Genomic DNA, 17,963 nt, shown 5'->3' with positions numbered 1-17,963 from the left:
AAAGTGCATCACGAACCATGCTTACGCGACTAAGGGAAACTTGATTCACTGGCCCTTGAAAGAGTTTAACTGGCTGCGGTATGCGAATCAAAAATACTCAACAGAAGCTTTAAAGCAAGTCCGCTCTCTGGTATGTTTTGGTTGTGTTTCTCCAGTATTCGAGACGGGTAACTAATGATGAAGACGGTGCGAAAGTAGCTTTGGCCAAATAGGGCCATGACGCAAGGTGTTTATTGTCTTTTCAAGGTGGGATCAAAAACCCCTTCGTCAAGCATTTTACCACCGGGCCAAGGGAAAGCTTGTACCCTGCCGTATTTCGCCCTGTTCGTGTATTTGTGTATTTATGACGTATTCGTGTATTTCGCCGGTTGGTACCCTGCCGCACTGGGGATCAAGCTTCCCTCCTCCCATATGCGAGGCGGATGCTCAAACCGCTAGGTGGTTATACCAGCAGCTGCGTCATGACAGGGGGGAGTGTTGCGCCGATCGTCACCGCCTTGCATGCGTAATTACTCTTACCGAGTTGAAACCGTACATTTCGGAACCCGGGCGTATAGAGAGAAGTCTATCAAGTGAGGTAGTCTGTGAATTCGACCACCTTTAAGATTTCAGTACAAACATGAATGCTAGCTGCAGTGGCTAAGAAGTTTATTAATTGCTTTAAGCGAACTAGCACGTTAATGACGACAATTATTTTCGCACTTTTTGTTCGCCTGGTTATATAGCATTCATGCGAAAAAACTTTAGTGTAATGCTGATGGTTTGTTTTTAAGAATCCTGGTAAGTTGAGTTTTAACACCCTGAATACAACACGTTGAACATACAGGGGCAGGGAAATGTGGAGCTGGTTATGACTAGGGGTTGGCATTTCTGGTTTAAACGGATAAAAAAAAAGCATAAATATACGTCGAGTTCATTTTTTTGAAACCCTTATTAACCTTTTATTGTGCAGTGTGCTATGCCCGTGATTCAATAATGTTCATTCGTTTCATTGATAAGCCTGATTCATATGCAGTGTTTTTTTAATCAAATATGTAGTTTGTGGTCACTCGCGCACAGTACTCAGAAACTGTGCCTGGACACTCGTGCGACAGCGTTGTAAGGTTGTGCACTTTTTTTATATTTGCAAAATGGTGTAAATAGCTCTTTGCTATCCATTCTCGCTGTACGTCCTTCTCTGGACTTCATCTCGTTAGCCAATTCCTGTACCTTTTTTTTCGCTGGCCGCAACTCGGGTGCTTAAAACAATAGATGCTTCCACGACCGGCAACATCTTTTTTTCTATTTTTATTTTATTTTATTTGTGTAATAATATCACTAAGAAAGCGATAGATAAGGTTAGTGCCGCAGCTTGTTGGCTGTTGAGCACAAGTTACAATCGGTCCCTAAAGAGAAATAACAAAGTGTGGAAGCCAGCAGCGCCATAAAAAATTGCATTGGCTGGATTACGTTATTGAATTCTACGTTTTGATGCCTTGCTCACTACTTTTCACACACGCCGGGCGCATACCGAGAGGCACTACCACATCGTCGGTCGTCTTCCACTAGCGTAGCGCTTCCTTCTCATACACCGTCATCACCTTGTTAGAACAGTTGTTTTGGTTAAGGAGGTTTTTCACCATGTAAAGACTCTGATACGATTGGTAAGCAAGCCACCTTATACGCAAAAGCATGCGCGGGAATCGCCGAAAAATGCTATGTTCCGGCTTTTGCGAAGGTTCAGCGGGTCTTACATTGCTGTCGTCACCATGCTGACGAACGCGATCCGACGTTCTATGGCTCTTTCTAGGTTTCAGACGCGGTCTCCTTTTCTCTTATCTTTCTAATCCTAAGTTTCGTTCTCGTGAATGGTTTGCTGCTTTCATCGTTCGGTCCATGAGCGAAGGAGTGAGCAGGGCGTCGCAAGCAGGGGAAACCATTGTGTTTATCACAACCAGTTAATGTTATGCCGACGTGTAGGCGAATGCAGAGAAAGGCTTGGTTCCACTGAATGTCCAAGCAAGGCGAGTGTATATGTGTATTACTCGAGTGCTGCTTTTGCTTGTTGTTTTTCCTAGTTGGTTTTTGTGTAACTTAGTCTTGGGGAATAAATCTTTATTTACACTTTAGTTTTGTGACTCCAATTCGGTCGCTGAACATTTCTACTGTTACTTTTTACTACTACAATCGTATTCTATATTACATTGATAGGGCTAAATTAACACGACTATTTAGGCTTTAATTACTGCCACTGCAGCTGTTCTTGCTAACAAACAAGGCAAGACAAACATGATTTTTTACCACACAAGAGTGTCACGTAAACCACCAAGAAATAAAAGAACCGAGAATTATTTCATGGAAAATATTATCTGCTGGAAAAATAACCGCAAATTGCGCCTCTGGAATGAACTCTGAAGAAAGACCTGCGAAATGTCAAGATATAAAACCGAAAAGTCCAGCCCCTTAGTTATGATACATGTATGAAAGAAGTCAACAGTCTCTGAAAGCCAGGAAAACATAGGGGAGCGTTCTAGCATTGCGGATCAAATCGTGTAATAATAATGCAGTCATTTTAGATGTGCGATATAATCTAACAGAAAGTAGAATAAAATTCAACCCCATGCCGCCGGTGGGTTTAAATTCTGTCGGTGATATAGTTCCTTCTAATGAAGAATGGGTTGGCTGACATGTGCTCTTGTCGAAGGAACAGAGCTACAGTGCAGGTCTATTATAAGAGTTTTCCATAAGCCTTTCACGTGACCCGTTCTAACTCGTTGTCTTCCCTTCAATATGTTGTAAGTTGTCTTCCGTTCGTTTGTTCTGCGCCACAAATGTTTCCTTAGGCAACTGCAGAGCGGGCGAGCGCTATGGGGGTTCAAAACTCGAAAGCAGTGACAGACGAGACACTGAACGCGCTGCCGAGCGCGTGCGCGCGCGCACACACACACACACACACACACACACACACACACACACACACACACACACACACACACACACACACACACACACACACACACACACACACACACACACACACACACACTCACACACACTCACACACACTCACTCACACACACACACACACACACACACACACACACACACACACACACACACACACACACACACACACACACACACACACACACACACACACACACACACACACACACACACACACACACACACACACACACACACACACACACACACACACACACACACACACACACACTCACACACTCACACACACACACACACACACACACTCACACACTCACACACACACACACACACACACACACACACACACACACACACACACACACACACACACACACACACACACACACACACACACACACACACACACACACACACACACACACACACATAAATTAAGCCGAGAGAGTGGCGCCACGTAACATACCAAAAGAGGTGCCGGGAGTCGAGTGCACTGTCCAGCTAAGAAAAGCGCTGGGCACAGGCTTCTCAAGCTGCGAAAGGAGTCAGGAAGACCATGCTCAACTGCCCAGCCTGAAGTACACCAACGGATGAAGGCGGGGACAGGTTCAGCAGTCAACTGGCTAATACCCGAGTGCATATACGACCTTCTACCAGCCGTCCTAGAAAGCGGAACGCTTCTTCCTGCAATGCATTTCATACCGACGTATACTGTCGACGACGAGATGGACTACCAATTGTTTAGCATATAGCTCCAAAGTAGGGGTTTCCGTAGGCTATGCGTTGGAATGGAAAAGTTTAGTTTAAATATACGCAGCTTAGAAAGGTAGCCCATAGTGTCATCATTGTAGACAGGGATCGGTGACGAGGAGCGGTGAGCCCCGTAGCGTGTACAAGGCAGATATTATCACGTGGCACGTGCTACACGGAGTGACTTATTTAATGGACGTCGCTGTTCGCTCTCAGCAGACGTGCGGTTTTCGAACAGCCCGAGAAATGGCGCGAGTTTGCTGAGCCACGTCGAGGAGGATAGTAGCATTTTCAGAGTTCTAAAAGCTGATATGGAAATAGGCCATCAGTAATAGGTAAAAAGTTAAATATTGAATGTTAACCGGCCTGCCAGTTATAGCACGTCGTAGCTGTATCTGATGGCCTACACAACTGACGATTCTATGCCGTAGAAATGCACTCTCCTAACTCAAAAAGCCTATTTTAAAAAATTGCAGAACGTCTTAGGAAAAAAACATCCTCTATAATCATTGGTTCAACCTGCCTGGAAAACATGGCACACAGTGACTAAACATTATAAACAGGTTATTTGCATCATTTAGGAAGCGTTGTGCAGCTACAGCGGAAGAATATTTCATCGAATTGACTAAAATTATGCCTACCGCAAAACATGACAGCAGTCGAACCCTTTCCTTTCGCCCATGTCTCGACAGCTTTTGTGCGTCGACAATAACGTGAACAGCGGACGACGTATTAACGCAGTGCAATAAGAACCGGCTACACAGGAATAAAATATACATTCTAAAGAGGAATACGCCTATATTTGCGTAAAGCGGGAGTAATCTGTTCACTAAAACATTCCCTTTTATAAAAGGGAGTGTTCCTTTCTGCTTATACTGTAGAGTCTGATGAGAGCACAGCCTTCGGAAGTATGCCTCGAACTGTATGAAAAGAACGCAATGCATATAATTCCGTATACAGTAGCTTTGGCTAACATGCCGAACGTACCAAGCAGCGATTCGCATCAGAGTCCTCAAAGTTTAACCAAGCAGCACGTGCCACAGTGAAAAATTTGCGTGATAAATTCTTGTTCGCCGGAATTCTGAGAGCGTATCGAACATCAAGAATGCACAAAAGGCTCCGAAGCACAGACGGAGCTCACGGGTTGTGGTAGGAGCTCCTCAATGTTCTCGGCTTAGTTACATCTGCCGGCGTTTCTGCAACACGTTTTATTCGTGTGTCAGTGAACAGTGAACGTGCCCAGTTTAAGTGTACGGACACAATTTGCCTCAGCCACTGGAGAAAGACGAGGAAAGACCGTTAATTTTCTGATACCGGCGGAATTTGGTTGTCTCCCACATTCTGTAAAACGATTTCCCATCAAAAATTAATTTTCAACTATTCCCTTCACTAATCAGCAGCAGTACAAAGACTAATAGGCAATTGTGCACGGTATATGGAGTTGAACGTACCAAACCTCCATAGGGGCTATGAGAGTCGCCGTAATAGAACTCTCCAGAAAGACTTGGACATTCTGATAATTTTTTAAGGTTCGCTGATATCGCACAGCCCATGAGCGCTTATGCCTTTTGCGTGATTCGAAATGCGGCCACTGCAGCAGGGATTCGAACCCGTGAATTGGGGCTCAGCAGCTAAACGCTATAGCATCACGGTATGTGCAAAACATTATTGTTCATTTCTCAATACTCTCTTTGGTTTCAAATTGTGTTAGCCTGTTTCTTACCTTAGGCCAAAATATAGCACCGGCGCTCACGCAGTTTTCCAGAGCGCTAATTCGGAGTGCTTCGTACTGCGTCGGGCACACCAGTGGTTCCCTTCTGGATTTTAGGTAGCTCGTTTCTGTGTAATATTTGTCGCGGAGACGACGTGAAATAAAACACACCCTCTTGAGCATTTTCTCGTCCTCTAAGCAAGCTGCCTGCAGTAGTATTTAAAATTATGGGCTTGGTATAACCCCTTTTCTTGTAATAGAATTAATATGTCGCTGACGGTGGTTTGGCTCTTGTGGCTACTGTGTTCGCCTCTTCTTTCTTAACCCCTTCATTGTTAATGCAATTCCGGTCAGGCGATCTGAGAGTTCGTCACTTATCCCCTTCAGTCACAAATAATTATCGAGCGGGTGAAAAATCTCCAAAGTTTTAAATATTTTCAAGGACATGCATAGCATGCAGAGAAAAAATTAAGCCTCCCTGGTGATTAATCATGAAATTTCTGTCCCCTCCTGGTATTTCCAAATCATGACTTAACACTGCTTTCAGGGTCTTTTATACTTATTTTGAGTCATTTATGTCACAAAAAGTTACGGAAACAATACGCTGCTTTTTAGGCAATTTATAGCGCTGATCAATGCAAAAATAAAGCGAAAAAAAAAAAAACGCTGCGCTCCAAGCCTTACTGGCACTTAGGTATAACGCAGATGCGACCATCTTAAAATGAATTTTTTGCGCTCATTTAGCATGCCTGGCTTGTGATTGTTCTACGTGACGTGTGACAAAGGGTTTGGAATATAAACTCCACCAATTTTCGGCTTATATCTCAGCAACAACCAATACAAAAAAAGGACGTTGTGCACACGTATGGTGACCGCGTGACTCAAGAGATTACTCTAAATAAAATCAGATATGCTTTCGTTCCCGTATCGCCATGGAAGTCGCAGTGGTGCTGCAAAATATATACCTTCCTTTTTTATATAGAACAGTTAACTGATACTCTCGCGAGCATGTACTGAATGGCACTAAATTGTTCTGTGCAAGGTGTGGCAGTCAAAAATGTTTGGCAGTGTACGTGTGCGCCTAGCAGAACCTGTGTTGACTGTGCGTCTTAATCAGCACAGAGGTCGCATACTAGACCTCAATTAGTTAAACCTTCTGTTATTCGCCAAAGCTATCTTTGTTTCTGCCCGCATGTACAACCATGTCGGATCCATTAACCTCGCAATGAACCTCACGGTCTACACGAGTCCAATAGCCTGTTGTCTAAGAAGCCTAGACACTTCTCTGAAGATAAAGAAACGCCGAGGCTGTAAAACCTTCACTGAGGAGCAAGCCCTTTAGGTGCGGCAGGAATACTCAAGAACCGAGTGACGTCAGCGGTAACAGGAAAAAGGAACGACATACGTCGTTCACCTCAGTGCCTTTTCTCGAACGCGCTCAACTTGTCGAAACAATGCATGCGATTCTAATAAAGACTAGAGAAAGCAAAACTAAGAGGGGAAGTCCGTGTTCTCGCAAAGAGCCGTACCATAACGCATTGAACGGGAATTGAAGAAGCAACCTGTGGACTACTTGTTGCCGCTTCCCGTCTTCAAGGTCTGCGGCGACGCGCCACAGTTTCTCGGCAAACTGGAAATTGTAACGCACAAAAGTGAAATAGACGCGAGCCACAAGAGCGTTATCGTTCTCGGAACCCCGGATAGTGCGTAATTATCTCAGAAGGTACCCTGTTCGTTGCTCCCTCGAGAAGCAACTGAAACGACATTGGACTTCTAGAACTGCTGACTTCTTCTTTTCTCTGTACGTTTGTTTTGTCACTTTAAATTTCAGTTGACAAGGCTTCGTGTCGAGTATAAAAAGCCAGGCAGTTCTCTCTGGAATTCACTCGCTACCAAAGATTCTTTACCCAAAGACAACTCGTCTGAGAGACCCGATCTCAGCAGCAGCTACCACCATGAAGGTAAGCGTATTTTGTTTTACAGAAAACATGGATCTCAAAACAATTATGCCGTTTAATGCACTCAATCCCTTTATCCTGTTGCGCATTTTTCGGAAGGTGTCAGCAATTACTGGCAGCTGGAAATTTGTTTCTTCATGCGAGTCTTCTGTCAAACGCGTTTTTGGAGTACAAGTACTTGGCTTCCATTTTGTAGAGATATGTTTGGAAGTTAATGCTAGTCAGCGAGAGAGTTTCTGTTCAAGACTTCCTCATTTTTAATTTTCATTGTGTTTAAGAAATTTAACGGAGCAAAACATTAATTATTGTCCCTCCGTGCCGAACCCCCATCCTCAACTAACTGTCGGAGCAATGATGTGAGACAGACCTGAGCTTGGCATAAATGACCGAGATGAGTTTTGTAGCGTTTTGTGTCTTGCGCTGAACCAATATAAACTAAAGGACTGCTTATTTTGCTGAGGCTTCTAATTTACAATTTGGTCGTGGTGACCAGCAGTCAGTGTGCTTTCTTGTTTTTTAAGTTTTGCACAAACCTTGAAAGGGGCTTTTTTCCCCCAAAGGGTTCCATATTTGTCCATATAAGTTCATTTCACAACCTTATGAAAGCCATACTGCGAACTTCACTAAAGACTTTAGATAACTCGAAAGTATAACAGGGGCATTTTTCCATCCCTCGCCCTTCCGAAGCTTTCGACCTCGAGGGGTGTAAGAGGCCGCCACTGCGCTATTCAGAAGGAAATAAATCGGTCCTGTGTGTTTTTTTTTTACAAATGCTGTACTGTTCATGTCGTATGCTCTCAGGCCAGTGAGTTTCGTGCAAGGCCGCGTAGGGGAGGTCTTACGAATAGCACCCTTGGTTTTTCAAAGCCATGAACCGACGAAGAAAGCTCTTGCTATCGCCATCCTTAGATTTGTAGCACTGCGTGGGGATGCTATGCGAGTTGATCTGCACGACCCAGGTGCGAGTCAGGTGGAAGGCGGCTTTTGGGATGAACTGTACGTATAATTTTCAAAAATGTCTGCGCATGTGGCTTAAGACTAAAAGGCGCACCTTGTAGGGATGTGCAAGCCGCACTATAATACTCACTTGCAAAAAGCGAGATGTGGTCGGAGTATCCTTTATGAAAGATCAGGAGTTCTGTACATTGCAATTTATATATGTGAGCTCGGCTGTAAATATGCAACTTCGCGATATGCTTGTACATTTTGATAGTGATTGGTCAGAACTATGCTAACCACGGTGAACCGTAACTGCAGTTCTTCGTCACCGCTGCTGTCTGCGCCCTGGTCGCCTGTGCTGTCTACGCCGAAGAAGCCAAAAAGAAAGATGAAAAGAAAGACGTAGAGGGCCGTGGAGGAATTTTGGGTGCCGGCGTTGGATTAGGTGGTGTCGGCGGGTACGGCGCCGGAGTAGGTCCTGGTCTCGTTGGTGCTGGTCTCGGCGGAGCTGGCCTTGGCGGAGTTGGTCTGGCCGGCGCTGGCTACGGTGGCGCTGGTGCTGTTGGAGCTGGTCTTGGCGGAGCTGGTCTCATTGGCGCCGGTGTTCCGGGCGCTGGCGTCGTCGCCAACCCAGCTCTTGTTGGAGCTGGTCTTGGTCACGGCGTTGGTGTAGGCCACGGCATCGGAGGTGGTTACCAATCCGGTTACGGTTCATCTGCCGGAGGCCACCAGACTGGATATCAGGGTGGTGCTTCCGGACACAACCAGGGGTCTGGAGCATTCGCCGGCGGTGCATCTCACAGCAAGGTTAACTCGTACAGCAACAACCAGGGATACAGCCACAGCTCAGGCTTCTCAGCCAGCGACAGCAAGAGCTTCGGTACTGGCCACAAGCAGGGCTCTACCGGGTTTAACAGCGGTGCTGCAGGACACCAGGCTGGCTTCGGACAGTCTTCCTTCGGAAAGGCTGCTGGCGTTGGAGTTGGTGGTGTCGGTCTCCATGGTTAAAGGTAAGCGTCTTTTGTTCTACTACACGCACTGTTCTAACGAAACCTCGCTTTCTTGTGGAAAAAGAACAGAAAAGAAAACGAATGAAGATTGCATAATTATGTTAAAACTACGATTTCGTATAGCACGTTCTAAAATATCGGGGCTGCTGGAGGCAAAGCCTGGGGTAGTCACGTATAACGAAGCAGGCAGACTTAACGCTACTATGCTAGCTAAAAGTAATAATTTTATGGACGCTTGTGTAAAGGCAAATTTAAAGGTGGGGATTAAATTTGTTTTTCGTTTATTATGCAAGCTCTTCGTAGCCTTACAATAATGAGCAAATTTTGGCTCAGTTTGGCCGCTGAGCCTAAGGACGCGCAATCAAATCTCTACCGAGGAGACCGCATTTCGGTATAGGCGAAATGTAAAATTGTCCGTATTCTGTGCGGTGTCAGTGCACGTTGAATAACAGTAAGTGTTCGAAATTAATTCGGAGCTCTCCACTACGGCGTCTATCATAACGCACGTGCTGCTTTTTGGCGTTAAACCCTGCGTAGCATAGCTTACCGTACCGTACCATACTGTATCGTACTGTAACATACCGTACTGTACCTTACCATATCACTTATACATTTGAAAGACAAAGGCACACCTATTATTTCTGCTTGCCGGAAACATGAAAAAGAAAAATTTTCTTTTTTTTATCTAGACAAAATTTAACACAAGTTATTTCTTTTATTTCCAGGTTTTTCTACAATGGTACCTGCGCTGCTGAAACGTTCTTCCTGTTTTGAGGCACTGCCTTTTAGTGGTTCGAAAAGTGAATAAAATATATTTTCCGAAACTGCACCGTTTTGCACATTTACAAATTACTGCTTAGAAGACACTGCTTTTGTATAACCATTGGTTCGCAAAGAGAGGCTCCCCTCCCTGCCTTTGTTGCAGCTCTTCTTTTTCAGTAAAAACACTTTGTGCATTTGTAGGAAAACAATTCGACCAGTAGGATTCTGTTTTTGCACCGATTGGGAAACATTTCGCACCTACGCTCGCCAAGCACTTGAGCCAGAATAGATGGCTCATCCCAGAGTAACTGAAAACTGGCGGTGCGATCACTGTCTGGTTCGATTTGGACCACAGCGGCTGCACTTCGAGCTAGGTGAAAGAAAAAAAAATATTGTACTGAGACTTGAGGACACTCTTAAGAAAGCAATAGCTGAAAATTTATCCTGAAACATCATACTGGCAGGTTCGTGCTCACCTTAGCTCATCAGCAGTTATTGCTTTATGCAGCCCTTGATAGTAAGTCAGAAGCGAGTGCTTTAGCAGCCAAACTAGGAAAGCATCGGAAGCGGTTTATTCATGAGGCTTGATGCATATAAAGAAATGATGTAATTAATTTAACCTTACACAGTGAACTATGAGCCTAATAAAGAGACGCGTTCACGCTGACAGCGAGACATTTTTTTTTGTTGTCAACAATAGGAAGCTGCGCGATGACAATTAAACTGCCCTGATATTTTAAAACGGTAACGCCCGGCGTATCACTTACGCTCTAGCTGTGCCAAATCAAACACCTTGTTGATTTGATCTATGCGCGCAGAAGAATATTTATCACATAGTGCGGACCAAATACGGTCCAAGCAGGAAAGGCACAGTACAAAAACACTGAAGTACATAACTTCGATCTTGAAAGAAGAAAAAAAACGTGCATGACGTCCAAACAAGTACTAAAAAAGGACGACCAACCCTTATACAACGCTAAATAGGCACAGGAGGAAAGAAACAACACGCAGTGTCGACAACGTAGCGCGTCACAGGCAGTGCCAACCGACGGTTGAAGTTGCTCAGGGGAGGTAAGCAAAGGAGAATCATGAGACCGTCCGTTCCAGTCAGTAATCGTATTAGGAAAAAAATGAATACTTATAGGCATTCGTGCTGGCAAAAATGGGCTCAATGTAGTGTTTATGCCTATGAAAGAAGAATATCAAATCCAGGACGCTATTATACTATCCCTTCCTACTAACATCAAACCAAAGTCAACGCGCATGAGCTGCCAGAGATGCAGAAGATGCGCTGTAAGATCGGCTTCTGCAAGACCTTACTTTCGCGGCCAAACCTAAAATTTTAACTGACATGCTGCTACATGAGCAGGCAGTAGAACGATTTTTAGTGTTCACATACTTTGTGCTTCTTATTACGTGTCTGTGGTTTCACCGCTCGAGGACATTGAAGAATTAGCCTAATGTATACAGTGTGCTGATATTTTTCTCACCAAATACCACTGCTTTATATTTTTGCAAGGCAGGGGCCAGTAACTAGGAAACACTAGAAGTTTAGAACTGATATGATACGTTTTCTTTGTCTGGCCATAACAGGATTAAAGGGCCGTTTTGGTTAGTGCTCGGGCCTTGTTTCAACGCAACAGGGACAGTGGTGCTGGTAAAGATACACAGAGCAGAATTCTAAATTGGCCTCTATTGATAGATTACCACATTAAAACAAAAAAGACGCGACTTTCACTAATGACGGACTTTTTATGCGATAGAAAGAACCAAAAACAGATGTCGCCACCACCAGGTGATTTCGAAAGTGAACTGCAATGCACCATCATATTCTGCGCGGATCCCAGAGGCTAGCTTACGCCCCCACTCACTTTGAAACGTTAATCACGGAGTTTGTTTTGGAGTAGACTTAACGAGTCTGAATCGAATGTCTGGAATACTTTTAAATGAAATTTTCACATTAAAAAAATGAGCACTTTGCTGCCGGGAAGACATCAACGTGCCCAGAAAAAGGTAAGACTGTTCCCCGTGTATTGTAGGTTTTCATAGATGATTAAAACGTCATGGAGCGACTGTTTTATAAGCACTCTTACTCTTAAAAAAGACGAGGTTACAATGCTGCTTCCGCTTATATCATGCAATAAATCCAGAGCTAAATTAAGCGTTGCCCGAAGTATAGTTACTGAAAGCTAATTTGGCTGTCTACAGTTAATATACTGCGCTTTGTACTACAATGACAGTCGTTGGATTCATAAAAGCACAATAAACGCTTGCGTGATATAGCCGTTAATTGGCAGACTTGTAAATGAATTGCCCGCGTTTACGCAAGAATTCATAGCTCTAAATGCAGCTGATTTGCATTCAGAAAAAAGAACACTTGTGTTGCTAAATTACTTTCCTTTCAATTTGTTCTTATTCTTTTGTTAAGGCAAACAAGATACTCAAAGTGCCTCTGGACCGGTTCGAACAATGCCACCAGCATTGCTCGTGGCAGGAATAGAATTGCGTTCAGAGTTCGACTATGTGTCATAGAGAAAAACACGAGTAAAGGGGACAAAGTAAGGTTTTTATGGCCTGCTCGGTATGGGGGTAGTCGCAAATACCTATACTTTGTGCATTCTGTGCAATGCAGTGTTGGAAGATGGTTATTTCAGCGGAAAGCCTCATGAAAAGGTACATGCGACGTAACTCGGTTCAAGACAAACAGAAGCCACTTCCCTGGAAATAACACTCAGGAACCTTTGGAAGTCGGCTACACCACTATTTATTTTGAGACGTCAAGTTGAGAATACCATTGCTGATATCTGGCAGGTAAGCCACATATAATCCTAGGACCTTGAACAGAATCTGGCGTTTCGCTTTCGACAGGGGAGCTACTTTCCTTTATTAGCCGTATGTTTCGTCGGCACCCCCGCTCGCGGTGGTACTGGCGATTTAGGTGCGAGCATTTCAGAAACCCCGAGCAGAAAACCTTATCGGCGCATCAAGTAGCGTACGTTGGCTTTTGCAACCTACAGGCGAGCGCTTCGCCCGCTTTGCTGGCCCTTTGCGACGAGGACTGGCGCGCGAATGTAAACCCGTCTAGGAGGGATACACGAAAACGAGAGCGTTATCCACGTGCTGGTATATAGAGATATGCATCACAACGCTACCTTGACTTGGATGCTGTGATTGGCTCTCGGCTTTTGAGAGATAGCAGAAGGTGCAACGACACCCATAAAACAACTGCCTGCTCCAGGGTATAAGGAGTCTTTTCATACGACTCGGTACTCCGCTACAGTGGGCGGAAAGTTGGATTAGGGCTGAAGACTGCATCGTGGAAGCCAGGCTGTCGAATCATGGCCGTACTGAAAAAGGTGAGCAGGCTTTAGATTTCATTTAGACGGCCGCAGTCGGTTCTGCAATGCGCGCTGGTCAAAACTGAACTTTTCGTTAAGGCTTTCTGCTGTCCAGTTACTGAGACTGTGCAAATAGTGGCAACAGTAACGTTGATTCCTACGAAGGTGTAATTAGTGTGTTGTGGCAGCTCGCATGTTTGGAGAAGCTGTGCAGCACTGGAGTGGACAGTACTTGACATCGCCTTAGCTGCTGCGGGCTATAGGTATAGAGACACTCGAGCATAAGAACCAGTAATTGCATGAAGAACTTCTTCAGCAGGTCGATATTTCATTGAGGAGTTTCACAACACTGAATGGGAGACTTTGGATGCGTAATGATAATATAAAAAGCAAACGTATTTACATGAAATATTCGTGCGTAAAACGCGGAAATTTGTTTTACGCAAACAAGTAAAACAGAAAACGGAAAACGAAAAACAGTGAGTGCCTGGAGACTTGCCAGAATTTTTACATGCGTGGCGTTTTTGATTCACACAGGATTCTCACAATACCACTTGGCATTTTTAATAAAGAGCGCTGTCTCCTAGGCGTACGCTGACACCAAAAGTTACCACGAAGCTTCATATGCAAAGCAATCTGCGGCGTATATTCAGTACGGCCTGCAATATTTCGGCGTAAATCGCGATGAAAACAAAATGCGAACAGTGCGGTGCCAATACGTTTCGCGGTTCGAATTTCGTTTCATCGCATTTTAACATGGATGGTAAGAAAGAAACGTTAGAGCCGTCCTTGAATATACTATGGAGGACCCTAGAACCGTTTTGCTACTACTGAAGTACAAGCTTGATAAAAATAAATGCGAACAGTGGAGCACGTAGGCTCCCCTCTGTAGGCATTTATTTTCATCGCTTCTGTAAATCTGGTACGTGACTTGGGCGTTAAAAGCTTAATGCTAAAATTCATTAAATTAAAACAATATACATTATTCAGGAAACATATATTTATAATCAGTACCACTTCTTTGATCATCGTTTAGCTTTGTCCAAAGTGCGGAGGGAAGCGTATTACTATCCTATGTAGCATCATTCACGGGTCTTTGTGATCATATGCAAAACTATGAGAGTATTTGAATTTTCTCTGACACTGAGGCTATGCATTCCCTTAGTTTTTCATGCGCTTAATCGCAAGAAGTGCGGATTTTCTCGCAGTGTAGACTTGATCAAGATATGAAAACCATGACCTTACAGTCTAAGCATGAATGATATGATTATCCATCTCATGATTTTCAGTTTTACTAAGGGGAATTTCAGACGTGGGAGAGTTGAATGTCTTACAAATCTTGAAGTTATCTAGGACATGCTTTTCAAAGCGTAAGAGTTCGTCTAACGTAACTTCAATGCGTTGGCATTGCTCAACTTGCAAAATTTTGTTATTCCTTCTCCTTCATGCGCCTGAGTCTAATTTTATTCCTCTTTGCGTGCCTACCGATTCAGAGAACGCTAGCATTGTTCTGTTCGCTTGACTTCCTTCATGTCTGGAAGCTTACGATCACGTTGTTGAGCTTGCTTGAACAAAGCACTTGAACTAACTTCACTTAAAAGAACTTTCAGTTAAACGAACTCCTTCAGAATTCCTCGCCGAAGCCCCGTTGTATTTAATGGCAGTGACTTTCAGTTGACCAAATTTCGGCATTCGGCGACTCTCATTTGAAAGAACATTTTGGCAATCACTAAAGTGCGGCTCCCAAAAAGGAATGCTTATCGATCGGCAGACATGTAGAAATTTTTTTTCAAGAAACTTTTGACAACTCAGTTCTGAAGTTGCGCAGCTTGCGCAACTTCGCAATATTATCCTTTAGCTTAAAAAAATTAGAATTTTACATCTGCAAACGCAGTTGGCCCGTAGCTTGATGCAGCAGCCGAATGATTAGCTAGAGAATTAGCCTAACTCTTATTTTCAGAGTGAAGTCGGAAAAGAACCACTTAAAAAAGAAGTAACAGCAGAATTGCAGCAAGATAGGAAGTAATTTTTCCTTATAAGTTGACTGTGTGTGCCACTAAGCAAGCATTTGTGCCAGAAAAGGCACATAAAAGCAAATACGTGTTTGCCCAGTCTACGAGCTTGCCAGTGGTGAATAAAAAAGTTCAGCCGAAAATCGCTATATTCCGTCCAAAATGCCACGTACATAGGTGCGTGGAATTTTCACTATTGTGGAATACATCCCTGGGTGTACCAACATGATAAATGAAATTTTTTTCTGTACAAAGAAATCACCTTCTGCATGCTCAATGCTATTCTGTGAACTTCCACTATGGGAACACTTTTAAGGCTCCCAAAAGTTTGTGCAAGTTAAGGACTATTTCCTACGTTACAAAAGCTGAGACGGCTATACTCGTGCACTTGTTGGGCCTGAAGCCATATTGATTGGGCAGTATAATTAGCATATTTTAATAACGAATTTAAAATCGCTTTTCATCGAGTTTCTGAAGGTGACAATGGAAGTGCCAGTCACGGAGAAGACAAGAAGAAAAACTAATGTTTGAAATGATTATAACCCCAGTCTTGAAATTGAAGACACCTGATCATTCCAAAATAAATACAGGTGCTATCCGGAGCAATACCTGGTATTACATATATCTTCTACCGGATGATCAAATGTTCGGAGATCGAAGAAAGCTTGGCGCCAATTGTAGCGTGCATTTATGCTCATTTATGCTCTGCCTGTCATATCTGTTTGGAACAAACTACCAAAACACGTCCTCGACTACACATCTGTGCAAACGTTTCATACATTTCTGCTCAAATTGATTTTACCTTAATATTGTCGCCGCCCAATATACGCGATTGTGTGCATGTTTTCTTCTTTTTTTTTCACTCGTATATTAGCCAGTTCCATGTGCTGTTCAAACATCTCACCATTTGAGTATGGCACTTGTCGTAATGTTTGATTGCTTTGTACGTCCCCCCCCCCCCTACAATGATGCCTTCGCGGCGCTGCAGGTACATTTGAATAAATAAATAAATAAATAAATAAATAAATAAATAAATAAATAAATAAATAAATAGTTCCGTTTCTTGATCGAAGGAGACGTGTACTAAATGGGCATTACTGGCGAATGTGTCGGTTCTCGAGAGTCCCTTACGCTTCGTGCCGAAAGGCAAATCAACTCATCGTTTCAGAGTTTTTTCATCGCTCATTTGGGTTTCTGTGCTTTCACATTCCTTATATAAAATTATCCTTCTTTTTGTCAGAATCTCGAATGTTGATTGTGACACAATCTATATTCTTGATTTCATCGATTTCTTCTCAGGTGTTGTTCCTGCTAGCAGCTGGTATTGTCATCCTCGATATTCTGGACATCAAAAAATGCGCGGCGGAAAGAAGCGGCTCAGACTTGGAAAAAGGGCCACATGCAGTCGGCAATGTACAGCGACTCGTTGAAGAGCTCGGTTACATTCGTGACAAGAGAGATCTCCACAAGGAAGGCCGCCACCAAGCAGGACGAACTCATGCTGGCCGAACGCAGACTGGACGAACTCACACTGGGCGAACTCGTAACGAAGGACCTCACGCTGGACGAGCCAAGGCTGGACGAACTCACGCTGGCCGCACTCATGCCGGTCGAACCAATGGGGATGGTGGTCGGCGTCATCATTGACCGAAGTTGCCAGAGTGAAGTTTTTAGGATGTTTTTTGTAAATTTTGTCCAGAAATCAAGCTTCATGCATCTAGACAGTAAATCCTTGCATGCGCCAGTCAGATGAAGTTTCCTCCCAGGATGACAATATAGCTTACGTGAAAACGGCTGTTAGATAGTGATTGGCAGATGAGCTATTTTAAAAATCAAGTAAAGCTCGATTTACTTGCTTTTATGCCAAACTAACGGCGTTTTTTTTGAAAATAAGGGCCAAAAATAGTGAATTATGGCTTAGCCCCCATTGAACATCGTCGTTACTCAAATATTTGTGAAAGGAAAAACTAGGGCGGCTGTTTTGCTTGCGAATTAAGGTCCTGAAGGATAGTTACGAAGGCAACTTTTTTGGAGACTTAAAGCATAATATTCGACAAAATGACGGCTGTCAAACCCATAGTAATGACGTAAGATGTACGTAAAGGGTAGAGTAGGTTTGAAATAAAATATAATAAGTGTTTGCTTTCTCTGAAAACTTCCTCGGAACTCTGTACCGGAGAACGCCAAGACTGAAATAAAAATAAATGACACTGATTCAAATAGGTATGGAATTATTTGAACTCATACCGAATATTTCTGAACAAAAGGAATTTTCAACGGAGTAGACTTTGTGGACGCCATTTTTTCATAATCTGTAAGGTTTCACTGCAACAATTAATATATCCGCAGATCTCCTTTCGACAGGCTTGTATTTTTTTACTATTATCGTTTTTTCGATCATTAAAACGTTCCCCAATGTTTCTTTAAGGCAGTCTTAACTGGCCCTTGCGAGGAATGGAAATTTTTAAACGAAAGATTTTGCTACACATCGGAAGAATAGACCATTGGCTTCAGTATTTACATAACAGTTCATAACA

At 43.5% G+C, this 17,963-nt stretch overlaps 2 protein-coding genes across 2 annotated transcripts; both read left to right on the top strand.

Annotated features, from left to right (window-relative positions):
• Positions 1-7,218: 7,218 nt before the first annotated feature.
• On the top strand, positions 7,219-10,071 carry LOC144115451 (uncharacterized). Its single transcript, XM_077649851.1, has 3 exons — positions 7,219-7,368; positions 8,623-9,314; positions 10,040-10,071. Exons 1-2 carry the CDS (start codon positions 7,363-7,365, stop codon positions 9,310-9,312), a joined length of 696 nt encoding a protein of 231 aa, XP_077505977.1. The 5' UTR covers positions 7,219-7,362; the 3' UTR covers positions 9,313-9,314; positions 10,040-10,071.
• A 3,214-nt stretch (positions 10,072-13,285) lies between these two features.
• On the top strand, positions 13,286-17,646 carry LOC144115450 (uncharacterized). Its single transcript, XM_077649850.1, has 2 exons — positions 13,286-13,432; positions 16,726-17,646. Exons 1-2 carry the CDS (start codon positions 13,415-13,417, stop codon positions 17,071-17,073), a joined length of 366 nt encoding a protein of 121 aa, XP_077505976.1. The 5' UTR covers positions 13,286-13,414; the 3' UTR covers positions 17,074-17,646.
• Positions 17,647-17,963: the final 317 nt, after the last annotated feature.

Source organism: Amblyomma americanum, chromosome 1, assembly GCF_052857255.1.
Source record: "Amblyomma americanum isolate KBUSLIRL-KWMA chromosome 1, ASM5285725v1, whole genome shotgun sequence".
In the NCBI taxonomy this organism is placed as follows: Eukaryota; Metazoa; Arthropoda; class Arachnida; order Ixodida; family Ixodidae; genus Amblyomma; species Amblyomma americanum.
The sequence above is the reverse complement of the archived record's forward strand: the minus strand, read 5'-3'. Positions and strand labels throughout refer to the sequence as shown.